The 25885-nt window shown below is 40.5% G+C and overlaps 3 protein-coding genes across 3 annotated transcripts; 2 read left to right on the top strand and 1 right to left on the bottom strand.

Annotated features, from left to right (window-relative positions):
* The first annotated feature begins 3214 nt into the window (after window positions 1–3214).
* LOC149279384 (myeloid-derived growth factor-like) lies at window positions 3215–7480 on the top strand. Its single transcript, XM_089501281.1, has 6 exons — window positions 3215–3343; window positions 5098–5148; window positions 5557–5618; window positions 5707–5788; window positions 6069–6141; window positions 7401–7480. The coding sequence occupies exons 1-6, from the start codon at window positions 3215–3217 to the stop codon at window positions 7478–7480; spliced, it is 477 nt and encodes a 158-aa protein (XP_089357407.1).
* An 834-nt stretch (window positions 7481–8314) lies between these two features.
* Window positions 8315–8875, bottom strand: LOC149279383 (tumor necrosis factor alpha-induced protein 8-like protein 1). Its single transcript, XM_089501294.1, has one exon. The coding sequence runs from the start codon at window positions 8873–8875 to the stop codon at window positions 8315–8317; it is 561 nt and encodes a 186-aa protein (XP_089357420.1).
* Window positions 8876–18044: 9169 nt separating this feature from the next.
* On the top strand, window positions 18045–21927 carry LOC149279382 (death-associated protein kinase 3-like). Its single transcript, XM_089501252.1, has 8 exons — window positions 18045–18106; window positions 18918–19278; window positions 19567–19696; window positions 19778–19826; window positions 20464–20490; window positions 20687–20839; window positions 20969–21014; window positions 21388–21927. The coding sequence occupies exons 1-8, from the start codon at window positions 18045–18047 to the stop codon at window positions 21925–21927; spliced, it is 1368 nt and encodes a 455-aa protein (XP_089357378.1).
* The last annotated feature ends 3958 nt before the right edge of the window (window positions 21928–25885 follow it).

Raw genomic sequence — 25885 nt, 5'->3', positions numbered from 1 at the left:
CTCGAGGCATTCAGCAACGCCACGATCAGCACCAGGGGCCATGTCTGGCCTCTCCCCGGGGCGTCAACATCCGCCAACGATCACCTCCTAAACTTAAATGGTGTCACTGGAATGCCTCGATCAGGAGGCATCCAGCGACACCAAACACTTACCTCTGGATGGAATGTGACTGCTCCGGAGACCAAGATGGCGGCGGCCCGGGAAAAAAAATAATAAAGATGAAGAAGTTCGCTAGACGGTCTCCAGACCCTCTAGAGAACTCTGGCTCCACTTGCAGGTTGAATACAGGTACTGCATTCAACCATGCAAGTCAATGGAGCCCAGCTTTCTAATCAGTGTGATTAGTAAAAATAAATTAAAAAATTAAACAAAATTAATAATAATTAGAAAAAAATAGTAAAAAAAACAGTAAAATTTAAAAATAATTTCCCACTGATGTCACTATCAGGGGAACCTTCAAGTTGAAATTTTTTTTAAAAAATATATTTAAAAAAGGCAAAAAAAATAAAATATATATAAAAAATATATTTTTGTGAGCAAGTAGTAAAATTAGCACATTAGCTTAAAACAATTCTCGCATGGAAAGAGTTAAAATACTGGCATATTAAATGCCCATGGGGGTGTCTACTTTTAAAAATTTTATGATTAAATAGGGGTAAATTGAATTGGCCGGGTTCAACAATGTCCCAATTAACACGGGGGCCACACATCTAATTTCCAATTAGAAAAATGCACACGTACCAAATGTGGCCTTTTAGTTCCCCCCAAAAAATGACAAACCCATGCATGTGGGGTATCACTGTACTCAGGAGATGTTACTGAACACATATTGGGGTGTGCCAAAGTTCAACATTGAAAAATGCGCATGTCCCAAATGTAGCCCTTTTGCCCCCAAACAGCCAGGCAAAATCATTCATGTGAGGTATCGCTGTACTCAGGAGATGTTGATGAACACATATTGGGGTGTTTTGTGATAGTGATATATACCAGAACCTGTTTATTCATACCTGAAGTAAAATGTGTGTGAAAAAACAAATGCAAAAAAAATTACTACCATAAAGATACCCGATATGGCACATGGGGGGAAGAATTACCAGATTTGGAAAAAATGGCTTTGAAATAGCAAAACGCTACCTGTACTTGTTGCCCCACAATGTGTAGAAAAAAGCAAAAAAACATAAAAACATTGGGTATTTCTAAACTCAGGACAAATAGTAGAATCAATTTAGCAGGTTATTTCATTACCTTTTATAGATGAGTAAAAGATTTTTCAACTAAAATTTAGAAACAGTAATTTTTTTCTAAATTTTTCACCATATTTTATACTTTTTTTTAATAGTAAATAATATGATACAATCAAAACAATGTCATCTAAAGAAAGCCCTTCTTGTCCTGAAAAAAACAATATCTAATGTGTGTGGGTTCAGTAAACGGGAAAGAAGAAAATTACAGCTAAACACGAGCAGCGCAGAAATGTTAAAACGGCCATTGTCACGAAGGGTAGAAAAGGTAAAATCAGCCTTTGTTAACCCCTTCGCGACCTTTGCCGGTTCAGGACCGTCATGACAAGAAGGTCACTAAATGACCTTTGACGGTCCTGAACCGTCAAAAAATGAAATAAGCTTAGAAAGTGATCAACGATCACTTTCTTCGCATAAACGGCGTTACTGTAATGCCTCGATGTCAAGGCATTCAGTAACGCCGAGATCGGCATCGGGGGCCATGTCTGGCCCCTCCCCGGGGCATCAACAGCCGCCATACATTCGTTTTAAAAGCGTTTAGGAGGCGATCAACGATCGCCTCCTAAACTTAAATGGTGTCGCTGGAATGCCTCGATCAGGAGGCATCCAGCGACACCAAACACTTACCTTTGGATGGGCTGTGACCGCTCTCCGGAGATCTTCGCCATCAGCAACATGGCGGTGGCCCGGGAAAAAAAACAATAAAGAAGAAAGAGTTCGCTAGACGGTCTCCAGACCCTCTAGAGAACTCTGGCTCCACTTGCAGGTTGAATACAGGTACTGCATTCAACCAAGCAAGTCAATGGAACCCAGCTTTCTAATCACTATGTGATTAGTAAAATATTCATTAAAAAAATGGAAAAAAAAAAAGTGCTAACATTTAAAAATAATTATGCAGTGATGTCACTTGATGAACCATCCAGTACCAGCAAAATGTATAAAAAAATATAAAAAAAGTATTAAAAAAATAAAATAAAAAAATAAAGTTTATTATTTTGAGCAAGTGCTAAAATTTCTCAAAAATCTCAACAAAGAGTTAAAATAAAAGCACTTCAAATACCCAAGGGGTGTCTAATATATAAAAAAAATGGCTGATGGGGTAAATTGGAGTGGCAGAGCTCAAAGATAGGGCATAGGTACAGACTGACCAAAATGGAGAAAAAAAAGCGCACTTCCCAAATGTGGCATTTTAAATATCACTGCACTCAGGAGATGTTCCTGAACACACATTGGGGTGTTGTTTGACAGTGACATATACCAGGACCTGTATATCTATAACTAAAGTACAATTTGTGTGAAAAAAAAAATAAAAAAAATTACTATTACAAAGTTTGACAAAGTGTAGTTCTATAATTCCAAAGAGGAGATGGAGGCAGACTGACCAGATTTGTTAAAAAAGATTTGGAAATCATAAAACGCTGCTTGTACTTATTGCCCTATAACTTACAAAAAACAGCAAAAAAACATAAAAACATTGGGTATTTCTAAACTCAGGACAAGTAGTAGAATCTATTTAGCTAGTTTTTTTACTTGCTTTTTTAGGTGAGTAAAAGATTTTTCAAATAAAAGTCATAGTAAATAAGATGATATGATCAAAATAATGGTATCTGAAGAAAGCCCATCTTGTCCTGAAAAAAACAATATATAACTTATGTGGGTACACTAAATGGGTGAGGAGAAAATTACAGCTGAACACAAGCACCACAAAAGTGTCAAAACAGCCTCGGTCCCACAGGGTACAATACGAAAAATGAGCCCGGTCCTTAAGGGGTTAAACATACAGGTCCACCCTCACAATAAGTCACTTCGTCAACACTAAGGTTCCCAGCAATGCATTTCGCGCCCATTTTATGTGATTAGGGGTCAGTCTGGTACGCATCTCTATGATCTGGAGCGGCGCTCTGTTTTTCTCTATGATCCGGAAGTTTCCATGCCGCTTTGCTGACGTTGCCCAGTGACTGGTAGCAGTGAAGATGTCTGCGGCCGGTGTGTTTGCTGTTGCGTTTCTTTTTCTTGTTGGAATCCGGGCAGAGGAAAACTCGAGCACAGAAGAGTTTGACGTGAGGCCCGGCGGCTTGGAGCACAGCTATAGTCGAAGTCTGGTGAGTTATAATCGTTATAGGGCACATAGTAGCCCCTTGTTGAAGTGAAAGAATATGTACAAAGTTACCGCGAGCGGGATTTAAAATATAGCGCCCGACCAAGTAGCCTGATATGCCTTCCTTGTTTTCAGTACCCCAGTGTTTTGTATGGAGGAACCTGCTGTCAGTGTCCAAACTGCTCGCTGTAGGACTTGAAATATATGCCCAAAAGATCCAGGTGAAATGTTATATGTTGAGCATCCCTGCAACAAATACATAGACCGGTTTGTCCTCGGCTGCTGATATACTGCTTTTGCTTGTAATCCCCAGCAACTTTCAAATAAAATGCTTCCCTTACCTGCAGTTGATAGTGGTTTGTGCATTTTAATTGATTGTGTGGTGTGCAGCAGCTGATTCATTCATTTAGCTTTAGTGTTTTAGCATGAAGGGATTTTCTACCTTAATGAATGAAAATACAGAGATGTATGTTGAAAACCCATAATAATATGTATAAGAGAGAATTACTCCACTTCACTTTGCATATTGTCATTTTTGGCACAATATTCCAGCATATATTTATGGATGGGATTCTCAGCTTTTTATGGTGTGATCGTACATCACGCATAGATGTCTTTTATGGCTTAATGGTCAGATCCAGAAAAACTCTGAATGTTTATGCCATACCTCATCTTTTATAAATGCACAGCCACCTATCTAGTGTGTGACCGTTGTGAGTCTGATCATGTAATCCATTTTCCGCTATTGTGTGTAATCTGTTAATATCCACTATCACGTTTTACCGATTGTGTCTTTGCACTGTTTGTTCTTTGTGTTTTGAGAATCTGAGAAGTGATGTATTTATTCCTGAATGAGCGGATCAGTGAGCTTAATTGTATTCGGCTTGAACTGCCCACCTCCCCGAGATTTCTCTACCAGTCTGTGACCTGGATGTTCAAATCCTCCAATGTCAGTATCGGTCATGAAGGTCAACAAGGCCCCTTTTCACAATAAGCCGACAAGTGTTTACCCTTCATAATTCATAGAGACACTACTATGAGCCAGCTTGAGAAGTTCTAATGTAATAGTGTTTAATGATTACAAAGGGATGAGAGCATTTAGACCATCTGTGAACGCTGTTCATGTCAAACAGAGACATCAATTAATTCTGCCACACTGAGCATTAATAGCTCATTGGGTATCTGCACTAACATGTTTGCACTTACGTTTCGCATTGCCTTTCCTATTGAGATATTTGCCAGCATATATATGTCGTCTTCTCCCAAATCAGCTGCCCATATATGTTTTATAACTCGATGCATGTTCCGGGATATATCAGTAGGTTTGATTAGTGTGTCAGATATTCATGGTATAATAAACTCCACGTTATTTCTTCCCTGCCTTTTGTTGTAAAAGCACAGCTTTGTTTCTTTTTTCATGTATTACACAGAAGTCCATAGGAGACTTGTATTAACTATGTACTTAAGTTTCACTGAGAAAGTAGCATGCAAGTGGAATGCTTCATTTTAGAATTGGTAGCCTGTAAGTTAAGTGTAAGAGTGCATGCGGTAGGCATAAGGCTACACGGAACAGGACCCAAGGCCAATGACCTACTAAGCTTTGTTTTTACAGCAGGAATAAAAATGGGCAAATGTGTTTGTTTCTTATTGAATAGATCAAATTCAGTGTTTCGTCCTCTTGATTTATTACTATTTAAAACCATGTCATGTTTTTGTGTTATTAATCTTTTGTGCTGAGTGTGTCTGTTTATCCCCTAGGGTGAGTACACCTGTACCTTCACATACGTGGCTCAAGGTGGCACTAATGAGGTGAGTTGTTATTTTGAACACCACTTGGACAATGGCGTGTTTGTATATTGTAGGTATGAGCCACATGAGGATATGTTCCGTTTAGAAATTCAGCTTGGCCGCTTTGAAAGTTATTTGCCTTTTACATGACTTTAAGATCCATTTCAGATATCTTGATTGTAGGACCTTATGCAACTTGGGCTGTAAGCGGGCCCCTCATAAGCCCACAATTCCTGCCAGGAACTTTGTATAAAATTACCATTAGGCTAGCTGGCAAACTAATGGGCAGAGTTCTCATGTCCTGATCTGTCTGTGTATTTATGTGTTTTAACTGCCACAATTAAATCATACAGATCTGCCTAATTTGTGGGTATTTAATAAATAAAAAGTGATAACTTGTTTGAGGTTTGGTTCATCCATATCCCGCAGAAATGGCAGATGAGCGTGGGCGTAAGTGAAGACGACAAACTTTTTTCCTGCTCGGTTTGGAGGTGAGATATCCAAGACAGCCATGCATACTGGATACTGCATTGAAAACCAGGCATTATTGTAACTGACTTTTTAAAATCTCTGTCTCAGGCCACAGGGGAAATCCTATCTGTTCTTCATGCAATTCAGAGCTGCAGTAACAGGAGGGAAAATTGAATTCAGTGAAGCATACGTAAGTAACGGGCAGCAGTGCTTCTCCCCTTTCATAGGAATACTTTGCTACGTTTACCCACTGATTACACCGGTCTTATTCAAAGTGCAGTCTTCTGAGTGGGCAGCGTGTTTATTAATTAAGCATTCATTTTATGAATCTACCTGTACTATACACATAAATATGTTGCGCTGTTTTGTGTCGTGAGAAATTCTACAGTTCGCATATCACTTTTTTAATTTTACTACATTAACGTCATTTTGTGATGTTTTGAAAGTTGCTAACTTTGGATTTCTCTTAGTCTCAGGCATCAGCTGATGGCCGTAGTGATGTCCCATTAAAGAAATCAGAGTATGATGTTACTGATACTGCAGGTGAGTGAAAAAATAATGGTACTACCAGGGCATACACAGGAATCACCCAGCATCCCATAAAGTCCCACCAATCAATAATGTGTTGTACCTTGCACTTGAATGTGCATTATTTGCCTGGAAGCTCAAAACAAACACTGCAGCTCCAGATTTGCAGTGTACCACCATCTTTGCAATCTGAGTTGTGCAGCAGTTTTGGCTGTTAGATGCAGGGTTGGGGAGTGTGACGTGCATTCACAACGATAGGCAGCCATTGTGTTCTGCCGAAAGAGCCAAGGGTGTGGGGAAAAGGTGCCAGGTGAGAGGATTTCGTTTGCTTAGCAAGTCCTTCTTTTGTATGCAAATGTTAATAATTCATAATTTGTAGCTGGAAGTTTGACTAGTCTGCTCTCATGTGGAAATTGTTGGTTATATTTGAAATATGTACAGAGGGCAATATAATCTATATTTAGGGTTTTTTTCCCCCACTTTTTTTTCTCTTTCAAAATGGCACAAGCTCTGCATTTCTTCCTCTCTAGCTTGTACTTAAAGATTAAATACAGTATTTGCTTAATTGTAAGATGACCCCCCAAAATTTGAATATTAATTTAGGGAAAAAATAGCCTGAATATAAGACTACCCTATAAGAAGAGTCTTACTAGTAAACATTCACATGTAAACTATTTTTCATATTTAATAAAAATTATGATTGAGAAAAAATATTTGTTTTTATTTGCCAACCTGCCCCCAGATATGCCTTATACCTGCCTATATGCCACTCTGCCTCCATTATATGCCTTTTAACCCCCTATATGCTAAATGCCACTCTGCCTAAAGGAATGCCTTATATCCCCCCATATGCCACTGCCCCCCCGGGCTTACCAATGGTTCCCCAGACTCGTTCCTCATACTTCAGATTCCCTGGTTGCCCGCTGGCTGCCTCCACTAGACATCTGCGCAATGCGCCTAGACAACCTCTGTTGCCCGTTAGTTCTTCTGGGGCTCCTATGACCTTCCGGTGCTAAGTCATAGAAGCCCCCAGAGGAAGTGCCGGCAGCAGCAGAGGCTGCCAGACAGGGGGATCCAGCTGTGGGGAATCTGGATCTTAGTCTTATAGTCAGACCTCTATTTGAGGTCTGATTATAAGAAGGCCTTGAATATAAGACAAGCGGTATCGAGGAAATATGGTACATAAATCTATTCAATATGAATTGCAACTGCCGTTCTGTTTGTATTTTTATACCTAACCAAGACTACCTTCTTGCTTTTTTTTTTTTCTCCAGTTTTTCACAGACCTGGTTCCTTCTCATCTTCTCTTTCCAAGCTGGTGATTGTGGCCCGATCTGCACATGATGAGTTGTGAATAAAGGATGATATAAAGGTTTCACGTACTATCTACATGCTTTATTACCCTGTGCATGGGTTTAACTGAGAACTGTGTGTTGAACTCCAGGAAACAGTTGCAGTATCGCCTCTAAAGCAATGAAGGATACAGTGGATAATGATATTTTGGATCCAAAATACCTTGTAGTTTTAAATAAAACTTTTATAAATATTGTAGATCAGTAGTCATTGTATTGTCATTTTGCTCACTGACTGTTAAATGATACAATGGAATAACGTTTAACTATAAATGTTACAATGATAATTACAAATTACAGCAAATAATGCCAGGTCAAAACTAAACTTATAGATCAGGAAGGGTTAAGGGGGAAGCTATAATTTTGTTTATTATATCCAACATTTTTAAAGCTACATTGGTTCTATAGTAGCTATTGATGAACATTTTCATAAAGCAGAGTAACAACCAGTCTGAAGCATGCACGAGAATATTTTTAGGTTGGTTACATAAAAACATCTCCCCTCCTTTGTGGATGGCTGGCTCATGTTGGCCCCTTTTATGTTTATCATTGGAAGTTGTTCTCTCATATTGCTTTTGCTGTGTTTTGTAGCTCTTTTTGGTTTTGCTTTTGTTAAAATATGCTGCAGAGACATTTTACATCCTTTAGGATTGCATTAAGAGTGTTTCTGTGGCGACCCTTCCTCGCTAGATAAGTCATATGTTTGCAAACTTCATTGTTCAAGTGCGCAGTATGTCGGGGGCTATGTAAATGAATGGCTCTGTAACAAATGTTCTTTAGAGGCTTGAAGAAAATAGTACTGCTTGGGGATAAACCACATTTAGGCATTGATTTCTTCATATGGTCCCTTCTTCCAGCATTTGATTGATGCCAGTACAGATCCCTTGCAGGTGAGAGCGGAAAGGCTCACTCGATCCATATAGTGCACTCAAAAAATTGTGGTCAGCTAACTGACCAAAGACATGATTAATACGTGCTTGGCTCTTTGGTGTCAGATGAGGCCGAACTGCATGGTGCAAGAGGTCCCGACAGTCGGTAAGCAGGACAGAAAGGACTCGACGATCAAAAGTGAACTCAATCTGCTGGAAGCTGACAGCGGTCATAGCAACTGTGTGTATTTTTTTCCGTAAATTTTGTAGCACCGCAACCTCATCAGCAGTGAACTGAGCATTGCGGTGCAGGACACTGACTTTAACCATAATTTTTATGAGATTCTTAATCACTTTCTGTGCCTCCTTGCGGCTGTTACTGTATTCTCGCAGTGCCCTGTACAAATGATCCAGCATAGCGCTCCCAACATCATCCATGAATGCACTTATTACAGACTTGGTTGCCACCCTGCTGAGAAGCTTCTTCTGAGCCTGAACGACTAGTGTCTTTGTGTTGAATGAGTCCATCCTGCACGGGAAAGGATAAGAAATCTGAAAAATGTTTGACCAATATTACTATCATATACCATATGCTTTTTTTTTTTCTTCTTCTTCTTCTTTCCTATCCTTAAAGCACACTTATAGGGTGATGCTTTCTTCAGATTAAAAACTGCCTCCTACTGAGTTACCATAAACTTTGTGCAGAAGGCCAACTCTTATGCACTTCCTTGTGTGATTATAATTCCTTTTACTGTTTAAGTGCGCAATGTCAGTAACACACACAGAAAAATTGCATTTTGCAAGTGTTCTTACTCTTCACCCAAATAATATAGGTTTATTTAACTGCTTTTATTAGGTGTCCGTTAGCCTTTATCCGTTTCAGTGTTATCTACATATGTCGTAATGAACCAGCAAAAAAGTGTCAACTACATAATGCCAGCCACATACCATGTATGATATTTGCTCATGAGGCAAGCAACCTATTATTTCTGCTTCTTATCATGGAAACACAATCAGAAAAAAGTCAATGTTACAGCTGGCACGATGATCTGTTTTTGTTTTTTTAATAAAATAGGCTTTTAAGCTTATTTAGAATGACTAAAGAGCAAAAAGGTTGGCATATCTTAACCTGAAAAGAATATACTGTATAATATAAATCATTTTATATATAAAAAAAAACAACTCAAAGGGTTAAAGCAAGCTGAATGCACTTATAAAGATTCTTGCTGGGGTAGTTTTCATTTGGAATCCTGGGGGCGGGGTCAGTTCTCTTCTTTTGCTAATTACCATATATGGCAACCTTACCAACAGCTTAAAAGTATTTCTGCTTGCATATAAACGATGAAGCTCATGCAGCTGACGATACAGAACGTGTGACAGTGTAGAAAAGGCTGTTATATTACAACCTAGGCATAAAGTACATATTTTCACAAATATAATCCATCCTTCGACCTCTTGTACTTGCTGATACCTTTTTTTTAATTAAATATATATTTAACACCTATACTGTTATTTTGTACAATTTGTTCAATTATTACCATGGCAACTGGCAGCTACAATAAACTGATGGTGCCATAGAACTATCCTGCCAACAAGCAGGTATTGGAAGAGGCTGTTGATTGGTCGCTGACCTGATCATCAGCTTTTACCCTTCAACCGCACGTCCTCTGCATTTGCTGAAAAATGCAAAGCTTTGACTTAAAACGCAAGTCTGTACGGTGTTGAAAGAAAGTGCTGCGGACGGGGTAAGAGAAGTGCTGTTTATACATTGTACTGCACTGCAAATATACGATGGCAATGTATAATTCTAAAATAATATGTAACACTATGACCAGTCTTCTATGCTCATCCTTTATCTAGTAGCAAAAATTACTTCTTAACATAACTCTTTGAAACTATCTAAAACTCTGTAGCATGACTTTTTCCCATCCTCTCCTATCAGCATGTTGCAGCAAGTCACACTAAGACAAATAGAACTGCAAATTTACCTATATATTCTGTATGGGATAAAAAATATTTCAAACCTTAGATCCCCCCCCCCAAAAAAAATATCTAAAATTACATATAAATAAATCTACAACTATGGCTGCTTACTGTGCCCAGCTACAGTCCCCTCAGAAGTCCGCATGCAACCATACGTTCTGGAATCAAAGAAAAGACTGTTGGGGTGAGCGCACACATCAACTGATTTTGCAAGCACTATATATTTCAAAGAAAATAAATATATAATAAATTCAAAGCGTCACACACTTTTGGATTACAGGTCCACTTTAAATTCATGGAGTAAGTGGAACAGCACCTTTTATAAATTATAAACACTGTCTATCTGGGATTCTGACGCTTGGTGTCGTAAATATCCCCGCGCTTTATCAGGTGTTGAGATTTTTAAGCAAATGTTTAATATTAAGGGTGGGGACATGCGTTCATAGTGCTCAAACTGTATGCACACTTTTACTTTGAGGCTTATGTGCAATAAAGGTTGGACTTGACCAGGGTACCAATCACCAATGAGTATGAAGTATGGTTACTTAAGACTGAGTAATATATAATAATTTAATATATAAAATGCATATATAAATATGATGGTAGTTTTTTATGTTAAGGTCCCTCCCCAGGCCAGACCTGTAACTAACCAAAAAACAGAGCACAGTTAAATATTTAAAACATTTAAATGCATGCCACGATAACCTAAACCATTTTTTATCTAAGGTATCATCTCACCTGCCGTGCTGAAAAGGTAGAATGCTGACCTGTTGATCCCACAGTTGTACCTTACAGATGTGACGCTCAAGAGCTCGTGTAAGACTTGTGGTTTTAATATCTCCAAGATACCTCTCCACTTCTAAAGATTTCCTGTTAATTAGCAAAAAGCATACAGGAAGGGAGGAACAAGCAGCAGAAACAAACTCTAACATTTCCTGCTATTGTGATGTCTGGCAGGGGGAGCAGATCGGGGGACAGACACCCACCCTCTCTCTATCCTCCTCCATCCATTCTTCCTCTGTGTAGAGAGGATCTAGGAAAGCACCACTGTTCAGACACAGAGTATATTGCATCCCTACAGAAGATATTTTTTTTGTTATTGTCAGCAACAGTAGATTTATTCACTAGGGGTGCAGTTGACAGGAGATCTTGCGGTAGATTTGTGGTTTCAGCTCATCCACTTTACTATACTGTATAAAGGCCCATTCACAATAAGCTTCTGCTGCAGGATGAGCTTGGGTGATCGTGTACACGCCATGTTTAAATTAATCAAATTTCTCCAAAGTCTCCTCACCCATTAAACTATGCGTTACTCGATCCAGCTCAGCCCTAAAAGCTAGAGGAACCTGTCTGTGTCTGCACCCAGTAATGAATAGCAAATTGGTAGGTTGCCAGCCCAGGGCAAGTCTTAAAGCCTCCTCCATCGAGATCTATCTCTTACCACGGGGCGCATAATGTAATGTGACTTTGCATGTCTGGAAGAGAAAAGCCAAGTTTAGGCTCAAGAACATTGTGTCAAGCCTCATTTGCACTCCTTCATAGATTGTACCTTTTCAGCATAGCCTCCATAGTACGCTGTACCCAGCACTATACATCTGAGGTCACGCCCCGGTGTACATATACAGCTACTATACTGTGATTCCAAGTAATGCTTGTTAATGTGTATGTGAGTTACAGCTGTTAGAGCTAAACTGAAATTGGCTGCAGCTGGAGTATATTCTAGAAATAGTGTTCCTGCTGTTGGATTTTTCTGGATATGAAACACATTTTTTTTTTAGTGTGGGGGGGGGGGGGGTAATGTCTTGTTCTCACCAGCCTCTCCTGTCTCTATATTTTTAGTTTGCTATCTTGTGTTTGCATTTATTTGGCGCTAGGGAAGTATATATGTTTACCTGTTTAGGGTGGATTTTGAGAAGGTGCATACTTGCAATTGTGTTCTCCTGTCGGTTTGTAAGATACACTGGGGCACAGCTTAATGATATCACTGGGATTTCCCATGATTTTCCTGGTGCTCCGCATCTAGTAGCTAGGAAGTTTCATACCAGTGCTACATTATATGACCAAAGGTATGTGTGATGTAGCTCCTAGCTCATGAAATCCACATGTTCTTTTGTAGCATCACTCGCTACAGCCTTCCAAACTTCCTCTGGAAGCAACATTAGCACAAGCACTGTGTCAGGAACTTCATGAAATGGGTTTCTATAAAGGTAATGTTAACACTATAGCATACAAATACATTTCAGACAATTATATGCTTCCATCTTTGTGACGAGTTTGGGGAAGGTCCTTTTTTCCAGCATAACTGTGCCCCGGTGCACAAAGCAAGGTTTATAAAGACATGGTTTGACTGACGAGTTTGGTGTGCAGGAACTCTATTGCAAGCCAAGCTTTCCCTTGGCAAGCCTCTGCCCCCCAACATCCCCATTCTCACGCCGGGGGCTTACTGCACATGTGCACGATCATGTAGGATCTCAGACACCGGAGAATGCTATCTGGACTGCGGTCTTCAATCCTGCTGTCCCATCGAACTTTACCTCTGTCCCAAAATGCGCGGGATGTTGCTGAAAAGCAAATTGATTTTTTTTCTCTCTACTTTCTCGTATCCTGGGGAAGAAACTCCCAGTGATACGACAATGTACTTGAAAATATGTATATCGCCACACTGTCAGCAATTGGCAATAACATTGGTGCATAAAGTGCCAATATACTGATGATGAAATACATTTCTCAATTTTGCAAAAAAAAAAATACATACTAGTGACTAGGAATAAAACACTTATAGTGATGCCACTCTGTATATCAATCAATGATTAAAATAAATATGCTAAAGCAATCCTGCTCTCTTGTCTCCAACTTCACGTATGGGATGCAGTTCAGGCTCGGCATTTCAACTATTACATAGGCACCCACTTCCGCTGTTTGGAGAGTGGCATCACGATCATACCACTGCTCAGGTACTACTACTGTAAATATGGGAACGTAGAACATTGTATAGTTTTTACCACTTACCTCTGAAGAGGCACGCTGAGGCAAAACGGGTCAGGTTATTTAACAAAGTTGCAAAATTTTAATTGAAAGTATTGCACCCTTGTATGCATGATAGTATATTTTAATCATGATGTATTAACTAAATTTAAAAACCTAGCTTGATAAATGTGATGAACATCTTTTCATATTTACCCTGTAATCAGGCCTGGATTAGACATCTGGCACACAGGGCAAATGGTGGGCCGCTGCTGAGCTACGTGTAAAAACAGTGTGCGAGGCCTCTCATATATTTACCCTGTAATCAGGCCTGGATTAGACATCTGGCACACAGGGCAAATGGTGGGCCGCTGCTGAGCTACGTGTAAAAACAGTGTGCGAGACCTCTCATATCCACATACCTGGGACCTTTCCGGGTTTGCCTTGAGACTCCAGGCTCATGCCGCACACTTCACTCCCACTTTCCTGTGTCCTGCAACATAATCGAGCCTGCCCACATGATTGGCATGGCCGCGGCAGAGGGGGCTCTGGTTAGCCGAAACCAGAAAGATCCCAGGTAGGGCGACCACATTTTTTTTCTGCCATTCAGGGACACACTATGAAGCGGATGAGATTACGCACACATGTATATATATATATATATATATTACATAGTTATATAGGCTGAAAAAAGACATGCGTCCATCAAGTTCAGCCTTTCCTATATCGGTTAATTTGTTGCTGTTGATCCAAAAGAAGGCAAAACCCCCCAGTTTCGCGCTTTCCAATTTTGTACTAACCAGGGAAAAAATTCCTTCTTGACCCCAAAATGGCAGTCAGATTTCTCCTTGGATCAATAAGCTCTTTCCCCATAATTAAAGATTATATCCCCGAATATTATGTTTTTCCAAGTATCCATCCAATTGCTGTTCAAATGTCTGTACAGACTCCGATAAAACTACCTCTGCAGGCAGAGAATTCCACATCCTTATTGTCCTTACTGTAAAAAATGGCACAGCATATTCAAGGTGCGGCCTTACCATTGAGTTATAAAGAGCCAAAATTATATTTTTATCCTGCGAATTGATGCCCCTTTTTATACACGACAATACCTTACTGGCCTTAGCAACTGCTGACTGACATTGCACATTGTTGCCTAGTTTGTTGTCTATAACAATTCCCAAATACTTCTCATTTGTCGTGACCCCTAATTCACTACCGTTTAGGGTGTAGGTTGCATTCCCTACCCCGAAGTGCATAACTTTGCATTTATCTATGTTGAATTTCATCTGCCATTTGTGTGCCCAGTCCCCCAGTCTATCTAGATCCCTCTGCAGCACTGTAATATCGCGCTCGCCCTGTATTACTTTACCTAGTTTAGTGTCATCTGCAAACACAGAAACATGACTTTCAACGCCTACTGCCAGGACATTTATAAATATGTTGAATAAAATTGGCCCCAGAACAGAACCCTGAGGGACACCACTTACCACTTTTGACCAGCTTGAAAATTTACCATTTATAACAACTCTATGTGCTCTATCTCTAAGCCAATGTTCTACCCAAGAACAAGAATTTGCATCCAGACCAATTTCCTTCAGTTTGAATTCTAACCTTTTGTGTGGAACCGTGTCAAACGCCTTGGCAAAATCCAAGTAGATTACATCCACTGCAACCCCCTGATCGACACTTCTACTTACTTCTTCATAGAATGCAATTAAATGAGTTTGACAGGACCCATGTTTCATAAAACCATGCTGATTTTTGCTAATAATACTGTTCTTCCCAAGGAATTCTTGAATATTATCCCTAAACAGTCCTTTTTTTTATTTAATAATATACATACACTCATTACAGACATGGGTATATTACAGAATGTTAACCCCTCTAATACCAGGCATTTGTAGATTCAGAGAATTACACAGAATCAAACACACATACCTGGCGCTGGCTGAAGCTTACTCTGAGTTGGTATGAAGGAGGGACTCAGCCTATCAGGAGAGGCTTCTGAACTCTCAGGCAATCAGGAGAGTTGAGAAGTCTCTCCCGATTGGCTGAGGCCTCCTTCACTCAGACTCCTTAATTCATAATGCACCTTACTTATAGATATTCAAATCTGCCCCCTAGAGATGCCAATCTGCACCCTAGATATGCCACTCTGCTCCCTAGATATGTCACTCACCCTCCTCCTGACTTACCAATGCACCCCCAGACTCCCTGGTGTGTAGCGGGGCCGCACAGTGGACGTCTGCGCAACGTGCGCAGACAACCTCTGCTGGCGGCACTTCCGCCGGGGCTTCTAAGCGGAAGTGGCGGCAGCGGAGGTTGTCTACGCACATTGCACAGAAGTCCACCGGCTGCCAGAGAGTAGGATCCAGGTCCCCTGCAGCACTGCAAGGGATCTGGATCCTAACCCTGCTGCTGCTTTTCTTGCAGCAGGGCTAAATGAAACAGAAAAAAAAAAAACCACCCGGGCCCTGGAACTGCATATCCCAAGTGTCATGATATACGAATTGCGCATCCCTGCGCTAAACCCCCGATTATAGGCCGCACCCCCACTTTAAAGACTCAAAGTGGGGGGGGGTGAGACCTATATTCGGGCAAATACGGTATATGAAAAGTTAACAGCAATCAAATAGAGGTCTGACTACAAGACTAAGATCCAGATCTCCTGGACCTGGATCCTCCTGTATGGCAGCCTCTGCTGCTGCCGGCACTTCCGCCGGGGCTTCTGTGACATGACCTTCCGGTGCTCAGTCATAGAAGCCACCAGTTGCCCCACTGGACACCAGGGAGTCTGAAGCACAGGGGGGACAAATCTAGGGGATGCACTGGTAAGTCGGGGTAGGGGGGTATAATGGCTTTCTGGAGGCACAGTGGCATATAGGGGGTTAAAAGGCATATCGGGGAGGCAGAGTGGCAAATAGCGGGTTAAAAGGCATGTCAGGGAGGCAGAGTGTTATATAGGGGGTTAAAAGGCATATCTGGGGGCAGAGTGGCAAATAGGGAGTTAAAAGGCATGTCAGGGAGGCAGAGTGGCATATAGGGCGTTAAAAGGAATATCTGAGGGGCAAAGTGGCATATAGGGGGTATAAGGCATACCTGGGGGGCAGAGTGGCATTTAGGAGGGTATAAGGCATATCTGGGGGGCAGATGTGCATAACTGGGGCAAATATAAGGAAATAAAAACAAAAACATCTCTCACAATTTTCTCAATCATATTTTTTATTAAATATGAAAAAATTGTTTACATGTGAATTAGTATTTACTGGTAAAACATTTTTCCTATAGGGTCGTCTTATATTCAGGATTTTTCTTTTTTTCCTACATTTATATTCAAATTTTGAGGGGTTGTCTTATAATTGAGCAAATGCGGTGTATACCGTATATTAAATATTGTAATTGATTTTGTTGTTGTGTTACTTACCGGTACTTTTAATAAAAGTGTAGTTATTTTCCGTTTCAGCCAAATGAATCTTGAATTTTCAATTCAGTGCATCATACCTGGGAACTTCTGGGCTCCGGCTATCCAGAGCATTCCCTTGCGGGACTGCCCACTGACGTCGACCAATGGGTGGGCAGCGGGCGCGTCAGGGATTCGGGTCTTGACCAGGAGAAGCGGTGCTTCACCCGGCAATCTCCGGGTCGAACCTGGAGAGTTCCCAGGTATGCTAATTGTGACCACCTGCCTAATATTTTGCCGCTAAAACACCCCTGACCTGTCGAGCCATGGACTCTGAAGGTGTGCTGTGGTATCTGCAGCAGATCCTGTGATCAATGAGCCTTGGTGGACCATGATCCTGTCGCCGGTTCACCGCTTTTCCTTCCTTGGGCCACTTTTAATAGGTACTGACCACTGCAGACCGGGAACACCCCACAAGAGCTGCGGTTTTGGAGGTGCTCTGACCCAATCATCTAGCCATCACAATTTGGCCCTTGTCAAAATCAGAGATCCTTACATTTTTCCTGCTTAAAACGCATATATATATATATATATATATATATATATATATATATATATATATGTTCAACATATTATACAATGCGTGGGTGCACTATGAGCATGGGAAATTACGTTTGTTATGAGATATAGCAAAAATGCTTTAATGGTTGCATCATGAAATCGCCTGCCTTACCAAGCGGATCAAGTAAGAATGGCGCTACTGGTTCCACTGCTGAATCAAACCGTAAAAGCCGAAATGAAATGATGTCAGAAGCAAGCCACTATGACCACAAAAAAATTATACATTTTCCATTTATATAAAAGAGGTAATCAAGTACATGCAACATATCTGTACATTGCTCAGAGTTCTAAGTAAAGGAGCACACAGCTCTGCACTGTATACATTAATCTGCTATGAACATCTCCAGCAATGAACAGACACCAATAATGTAATCTATTGCGCCACGCGCCGCCATTTGTTGCGAAGACGCGCTGTATGATTTTACCAGCGCGAATACAGCCTGTCCGTTGGGCTGTTCCTATAGTAACGTATACAAGGGAAGCCCTTCCGTGTTAAGCACTAGAGACAAATAGCATTCACCACCCCTCCCCCCGACGAATACTTTAGGTCTTCTTCCACTACCATAGTTGACCAATCTGCAGCGAGACTGGGCGTGGTGACGTAACTCCTCTGGTATTCGGAGCATTGCGATCCCGGAAATAGGGTAGATAGAGGGTGGATACTTTGAGGTAATTACTGTTTGGGAGAGAGAGGACCCGGTGAGAAAGTATAGCTATCTGGCCAAGATGAGCGGATTCCGCCAAGAGAATGTGGAAGATTTCTTTGAGATGGGAGAGGAGCTGGGAAGGTGATGGGTACACGAACGTTGCATTTTATTCCTCAAGTCGGTTATTTAAATGCGGCTATTTTGCCTGAGCAGTACATTATTACTTTGCCCTCATAGCTCAATAGAGCATTATCTGTATAGTGTTGTAGATTAATCAGGTCTTCGTTTTACCCATATATATATATATATATATATCTCGCGCGCGTACACACATAAAGTAAAAGGGAGTGAATGGTTCTATAAAATTCCATTTAAAGCGTTTAGTTGTGTGACTCATTCCTTTGGCATCTCTCTTCAGGCTTATTGTCTTGTGTTTGACTTCTATCCGATTTCACTGTCCAGGCTTACTTGAAATAGATGTGTTATGTATGAGTGTGTATAATATATATATATATATATATATATCACACACACACACACACACACACACACACACACACAATGTCCCATCTCCCAACATCAAATATCCCTATTATATAAAAGCTGTATTCAAATGCACTTTAATTTGAGGTGTTACTGTGTTTGCCCAAGTTCCCTTCACCACAGCTAATTGCGTGCAGGTTTCTGTTTGGATGTATTAAAAGTAAAAATCGGTGTATTTGGTAAAGTTTATAGGCTGACCTCTTTTTTTTTTATTTTTTTTTTTATGATTGATACCTTTGGGGGGGGGGGGGTCTTACTTTGAGCCCAGTACAGTAATTTTGTGTGTGGTATAACACACAGCCATGTGTGTTAAAACTGATACTTAGTAGAATAATTTTTGAAGTTTTAAGACTTTTTTTTTGTTTGTTTGTATTTGTAATTAATGATTTTTTTCTTCAAATGTCATTAGTGGGCAATTTGCTATTGTGCGAAAATGCCGTGATCGTCGGACAGGTGTGGAGTACGCAGCCAAATTTATCAAGAAGCGGCGGCTGTCGTCGAGCCGGCGAGGAGTAAGTCGTGAAGAAATCGAGAGGGAGGTAGATATTTTAAGAGAGATCCAGCACCCAAACATCATCACCCTCCATGATGTGTTTGAGAATCGCACTGATGTGGTGCTGATACTCGAACTGGTATCAGGAGGGGAGCTGTTCGACTTCTTGGCGCAGAAGGAGAGTTTAACTGAAGAAGAAGCAACCATGTTCCTCAAACAGATTCTTGATGGTGTCCACTACCTGCATCACAAAAGCATTGCGCACTTTGACCTAAAGGTATGGATATTGTTGGCATTAAAATAATATTAGAGGTACTTATTCTAGAAAATTTGTACCATTCTGCTATTAGAGGTTATCTGTTGATATTGTTAGCTGTTGTGTAATAATCATAGGGGTTAGCACTTGTAGTGCTGCGTCAGTCTTGTCATTCATTTATCATAACCCTCCAAAAAAAGGACACCTGCGGCACCGGTGATTTGTAGTCCCTTAGTGTAACAAATAAAATGTTTACATTTGCTACTGTTCTATGATGATGGAGAATTTACATATCTGTCTTTTCATTAGCCAGAGAACATCATGCTGCTGGACCAGACCTCCCCTAATCCTAGGATCAAACTCATAGATTTTGGGATTGCGCACAAGATACAAGCCGGGAACGAGTTTAAAAATATCTTTGGGACGCCAGAATTTGTTGGTGAGAAGCCGGGGATCTGTAATTAAGCGTCACTTTGCTCATGCGTTAGACAGTGTGTCACTTTTCACTTTTCTCTTCCAGCTCCTGAAATTGTCAACTATGAACCTCTAGGTTTGGAAGCTGATATGTGGTAAGAAGCCGTGTGTGTAACGGTAGTAAGGGGAAGTGGGACGATATCTATAAGTAGACTGGCAAACCATTGTGTGTATTTCCATATGGTCCAAACATTGCACACAAAAAACCAGAAGCCATATTAAAAGAAATCATAAATTCCTTTCAAAGAATGTGCTTAATGCTTCTGTTGTGCATTTACTAACTTGGTGAAACGTAGCTTTTTATTGTACGATTCCTATGTAGTATTGTTATGCAGTTCCATAACCAGTGTTTTGTATTTTCTGGGGTTGAAGCTGCAGACATTTATTTATTTTATACTGTCGGGCTTCAAAGCATAATCTGTAAAATGTAACAAAGCTTGCAAACACATCAATAAACAAGCATATAATTATGATTACCCTAGTAACAGTTTTAAAAAAAATCTAATTAAATACCAAGTATTTGTTCTTTTTTACTCTTGACTTCCAGTCTTTACGTTTTTTTTGGGGGGGGGGGATAACTGGCTTTTAAGTCCTGTTGCAACCAAGTGCTGTCATCAACAGATATACCCTATTTTGATTTTGACTGTATGGGGTGGTTATTTTGTTTACTTCTTTGTTGTTTTGTGTTATGGGTTTGCTGATGTATCTAATACAATTTCTATCTTTCTTTAGGAGCATTGGCGTGATCACCTACATTCTGTAAGTATTTGTAAAATGTGTTGCTTAGATTCAGGAGTGAAATATGTGGGGATGTTTGAAATATTTGATGTGTAGGGCTGAATGTATATATAAATATGTTCATGTCTTCATACAGAATACAATATCAATGCAGATATGCTTTGTGGTTCATATTCTAACTTTTCTTAACTCTTTCTCTTGTAACCTCCTTACTCAGCCTCAGCGGGGCATCGCCTTTCCTCGGAGAGACAAAACAGGAAACTCTTACAAACATTTCTGGTGTTAATTATGATTTTGACGAGGAATATTTTAGCAACACAAGTGAACTGGCCAAGGACTTCATCAGACGGCTGTTGGTTAAGGACCCAAAGTGAGCGCTCTTATTCTTAATATTTATTTGTATTCCCATTCCCTTGGTCCTATGGGAGGTCAGGGACTGTTGCTCATTTACTTCTAGCGTTTCTCTGTGAGTTGACAGTTTTTTCTTTTCTCTGCTCAGAAAACGAATGTCGATTGATCAGAGTCTTGAACATTCATGGATAAAGGTGAGAAAAAAGGCCAGCACTCTTTGTCTCAGCTTTGCACAATTTCTATAGAAAACACTTAAAGGTTTGCTTGGGTAACATGATTCATTTAGTGCTGTGGGAGATGGAGCTAGTCAGTGGGAAACCATTTAGTGAACGGATTTTCTCCTTGGGATGTCTTGAAAGCCTAGTAATGCCACGTGCTCCCTTATGAATAATAGTCCACTAAAAGTCCTAAAGCTTTTTTGAACTATAATCTCTTGGATCAATAAAGCAATATTCATTCAGTGTTCAAAGTAGTAAAGGCTAATGCATGGCAGAAAATGTTGTTGATGTATGGGATAGTTCCTCATACTGTTAGTTTGAGTTATGATGTATAAACGTTCCTCCTCAGGCTATCAAACGAAGGAACGTACGTCATGAGGAGAGTGGCAAGCGCCCAGAGCGCAGGCGGCTGAAGACAACCCGTCTAAAGGAATACACTATCAAGTCACATTCCAGTATGCCTCCTAATAATACCTACGTGAACTTTGAAAGGTTCAGTCACGTGCTGGAGGAATTGAGTGCAGCAGAAGATGCACTTAAGGATCTGCAGAGAACTCAGGCCACTTCCAGCGAAGACCTCTGTGCTCTTCGTTCCATTTACGAGGAGAAAGAAAGCTGGTATCGAGAGGAACAAGAAGGGGTGGGCCGCGAGCTATTGGGTCTGCGGCAGGAGCTGCGACGTGGGCAGGGTCAACGTCGGCAGGTTCAAGAGGAGCTGCATAGTACCCTTCTTAGTGCTAATAGCTTAAAGAAGCGGTTTGGCACTTTGGAAAATAAATATGAGGCACTTGCATCCCAGTTTAGCGCGGAGATGAGCTTTGTTGAAGAGTTGCTGAAAACTGTGGAAAAGGAGCGACTGGGAGAAGTAGATACGAAGGGAGTATGCTGATGGAGAATAAGGGGCTTATAGATGATTGCAACATATGGAGACCAAATTATACAAGAAAGTAAAAAGGGGGTTTGTTTATGTAATGTACAAATGGGTGCATGATTGCTTTAGGAAAAAATAGTGGGGTATGTTGAGATGCAGAGGGTGATATGCATGTTAATAACCAAGAGATTGGGTTTGTATAGTTAAACTTTAGGAGATGCCAATAACCTTGCTGAGATGAAACCTCGGTCCTAGTTACACACAATATGGTGAGACAAGGGGAAATAAGATGAAAATAAGTAACTTCTTAAAGAGGACAATTGTGTTTTTGAGAAAAGTTGATGTATAGCAATGGTTAAGAATGGGGGGGGGGGTGTTATCTTGCATATTATTCATTCCTGTTACCTCTCACACCACTTTTCCAGCTCTATGGCATTATGTTTAAGCACACGGCAAATTGTTCAGTGCCCTGAGTGTTGGGTATAGTCATGCTTCTCAATTTAATGGAAGCCACCTAAACCTATGACAGATGTTGTGGGGCAATGGTGGATATGTATGGCTGTCACAAAATCTGTAAAATATAACCTTTAAATGTAATTTTATTTGAAAAGAAAAAAAAAAAAGCTTTGTATTTATTGTGGTATTCTGGCTTTTATTAAAACTGTCTTTCAATGTTTTCATCACCTGGACGATTTTGCTAATGCCGCTACAAGAGAGCATTGCTTCATGTGCAATGTGACCAGATGTTTCCCAGTATTAGTAGACAATCTGTGAAGAAGTGTTATACCATACAATACCTCCTGTATTTCCTGGTATTTATAGACCAGACAGGACATCTAAAAGGAGTTTGCACAACCGTGCAACTCAAATTTCACACCATGATGGAAAGTTTGTATCTGCCTCGCGTGTGGATGTCAAAACTTGCATGTCTGTTCCACTAATACTCAGTGGCACAAAAGTCAGTAGCGTACCACCATACCCCGGGTTTATTCATTTAAAAAAAAATAAATGTATTTTTTACTGGTATATTAATTGGGGAATGTGTAAAATACTTACCGTATTTTTCGCTCTATAAGACGCACCTGCTGATAAGACGCACCTAGATTTTAGAGGAGAAAAAAAAGGAAAAAATATTTTGAGCTAAAAAATGGGCTAAAATATTTATTACAATAACTGAATAAGCTATGAACACAGTAAGACACACACAGTAAGACACACACAGACACAGTAAGACACACACAGACACAGTAAGACACACAGACACAGTGAGACACACACACACACACACACAGTAAGACACACACACAAACACAGTAAGACACACACAGTAAGACCTCCCTCCCTAACCCCCCTTCTCAGTATCTCCCCTCTAACTCCCTAACCCCCCCTTCTCAGGATCTCCCCTCTAACTCCCTAACCCCCCCTTCTCAGGATCTCCCCCCCCCCCGCCCCGGTCACTTACCTTAAACTCCTGTGTTGGAAGCGTGAGGCGTTTGTCTCGGGTGCCGGCGCTTCACTGCTGAGCGCCGGCGTCTGACGTCATATGCCGGCGCCCAGCGTAAAGCGCCGGCACCCGAGACAAACGCTTCCAACACAGGAGTTGAAGCGCTGAGGCAGGCGGCAGTGGCGGCGGCCGCCGCCAGCAAAGGATTCCTGTATATCTGTCAGGCAGGGGGGCCCGAGAGTTGCCGAGCGGTTGTCTTCAGCAACCGCTCGGCACCCCTTGGGCCCCCCTGACTGGCAGAAATCCAGGACTCCTCTGCTGGTGGCCGCCGCCGCCTGCCTCAGTTGCGACCCCGGATTTATCGGCGTATAACACGCAGGTAGGGTTTAAGCTCCGGATTTTAGTTAAAAAAGTGCGTGTTATACGCCGATAAATACGGTATATCGTTGCCCCCCCCCCCCTCCCTGCCTGCATCTTCGCTCCATAAGACGCGGCTGATTTTTCATCCTACTTTGGGAGGAAAAAAACTGCGTCTTATGGAGCGAAAAATACGGTAATTGTTTTGTCCTACTTTACATCTGGCACAAGGACATAGTGAATTATCAGGTACACAATAAAAATATATAACACAAATACGCTAAGACATTGCTGTTTCCCAGTAGCAATGGTGTAATGTTGCCAAACGTTTTTTTTTTGTTTGTTTTTTTAATGGATCTGTCACTTTTTTCCTAAATTAGAATTTCAGTTCTGTAAACTAAACTTATGCCGTATTTACATCCTGGTCTAATGCTGTGGACTGTTATTCATGCCCACGGCTGTCTGTCTTCACTTTGGTTAAGTTAAAGATAGTTGATTCGTTGGGTCAGCCTTTGCTAGGGAGTGGTGAGGAGACGGGAAGTAACGTAACCCCTTAAGGATAAAAACGCTTTAAGCACTTTTTGTTATGTCTTTGTTCAACTATAATTTTCATCTTTCTTTTTTTGGTTTTCCCAAGCTAATTTTTTTTTTTACAGAACAAGATAGGCTTTCTTTTAAAAATGTAAACTATTGGTTTTTTTTTCCCCCTTCCCGTTTTGGGATATGTTCCAGAAGGAAAAAAGTTGACTGGCAAAAGATCCCCATGCACTGTTTAAAAATACAAAGTGATCAAGCTAGAAAAAGAAATGCTTTGTTACTTTCGCCCGCCCCGCACCAAATTAAAAGATGTGGTTCTCAATACACATTTGTGTATTTACCATATCTGCTGGCTAGCAATGCATCGATGTATCTCCAAAGCATAAAGCGAAATTTGAACTGAAATGTGTTCAACAGCCTCACATTATTATTGTATTGATATTTGATTGACACAATGGCTGCACATTTTGGCATCGTACATTGAACATTTCAAATAGTGTTAGTCTATTGACTAGGTCAAAACCTAGTAATAATCTTAGACGCTGAAGGATAGAGGCTACCCAGTCGGTTAAATAACTAAATGGTGCTATTTCTATGGTGAATATAATCTTCGTTTGAAAAGTGGAGGTTAGCAGTTGTCCAGATTTCTCCCATGTAATTTTGGGGCAAGGCCACCAACTATGGGACATGGATCCTCTGCTCCCACAGTCTCTCCAACAGGAGGGAGACACCCCGGGAGGCTATTAAGTAACCTAGTGGGCCTGCATAATTAATTTGAAGTGGCTTTGTGTGGCTGTAATGACTTTGAGGTGGGTCGGTGTGGCTGTGCCCCCTGTCAGCTTGCCCCTGTACACAAGCTCTCATGTAATGAGATTTTTTGTAACATAAAGCTATGTATCCCATAATTCTGTCCTGATGTTCACTTGAACAGTGTCTCTTGTGCCGCCCAAGTTCTGCATCTTTACTAGTACACAACAAACAATCTTGACAGTCAATGGGTAGCTTTAATACAATGAAACATAAAAACTGTCAAATGTGCTTCAGAGTGTGGCTGAGAGAGTCTTAATGCTGGAATTCTAAGAGTAGAGGATGACAGAAGATTCATACATTATTTTTATTCTTTCTTCAGCTCCCTCACATTGGAGAAGCCTTCATGTGCTCTATGCAATTTTTTTTTTTATTTTTAAATTGAATATTATATAAAGCATCCTCAAGTAGAATTTACACATAACATACTCAATATATACATTTAACTCCTTAATGTCACAAAAATAATGTATTTGTGCAACAAAGGCTAATGTCACAATGGACCTTGCCTCAAGCTTGTAATAAAAATCACAAGTATATATCACAATCTCCATTTGCATGCCGACTAAAAAAAATTGTGTAAAGACTGTACATTCGTTTTAGTGAAAGACAGTTCTGTTTTTCGGCACTAGCTGAACCCAACATAAAATCATTATTGATGGCTCAGTAAGTGATTTATGAAGACTAGTAGACGTTCAACAAATAAAATACAGATCAGATATAGCAAATGAACAAAACAGTTTCCTTTATTTCAGTCTAAAAATTGCATATAACTTCGTATCACAAACAGAAAATGTATTAGAAGTTTGAAACAAATACAGATGTACAGCC

The sequence above is a fragment of the Sceloporus occidentalis genome, unplaced genomic scaffold, assembly GCF_023333645.1.
Source record: "Sceloporus occidentalis isolate IW3139 unplaced genomic scaffold, rSceOcc1.0.p SCAF_169, whole genome shotgun sequence".
NCBI classification, from domain to species: Eukaryota; Metazoa; Chordata; class Lepidosauria; order Squamata; family Phrynosomatidae; genus Sceloporus; species Sceloporus occidentalis.
The sequence above is the reverse complement of the archived record's forward strand: the minus strand, read 5'-3'. Positions and strand labels throughout refer to the sequence as shown.

Bases quoted from the DNA above. Each gene is read 5' to 3' on its own strand.
- LOC149279384 (XM_089501281.1), top strand. From the start codon at position 3,215: ATGTCTGCGGCCGGTGTGTTTGCTGTTGCGTTTCTTTTTCTTGTTGGA. The intron at 5,619-5,706 runs GTGAGATATCCA...TCTCTGTCTCAG, and splicing joins TTTTCCTGCTCGGTTTGGAG to GCCACAGGGGAAATCCTATC. The intron at 5,789-6,068 runs GTAAGTAACGGG...GATTTCTCTTAG, and splicing joins TTGAATTCAGTGAAGCATAC to TCTCAGGCATCAGCTGATGG.
- LOC149279383 (XM_089501294.1), bottom strand. From the start codon at position 8,875: ATGGACTCATTCAACACAAAGACACTAGTCGTTCAGGCTCAGAAGAAG.
- LOC149279382 (XM_089501252.1), top strand. From the start codon at position 18,045: ATGAGCGGATTCCGCCAAGAGAATGTGGAAGATTTCTTTGAGATGGGA. The intron at 19,697-19,777 runs GTGAGAAGCCGG...TTTCTCTTCCAG, and splicing joins TGGGACGCCAGAATTTGTTG to CTCCTGAAATTGTCAACTAT. The intron at 21,015-21,387 runs GTGAGAAAAAAG...GTTCCTCCTCAG, and splicing joins TTGAACATTCATGGATAAAG to GCTATCAAACGAAGGAACGT.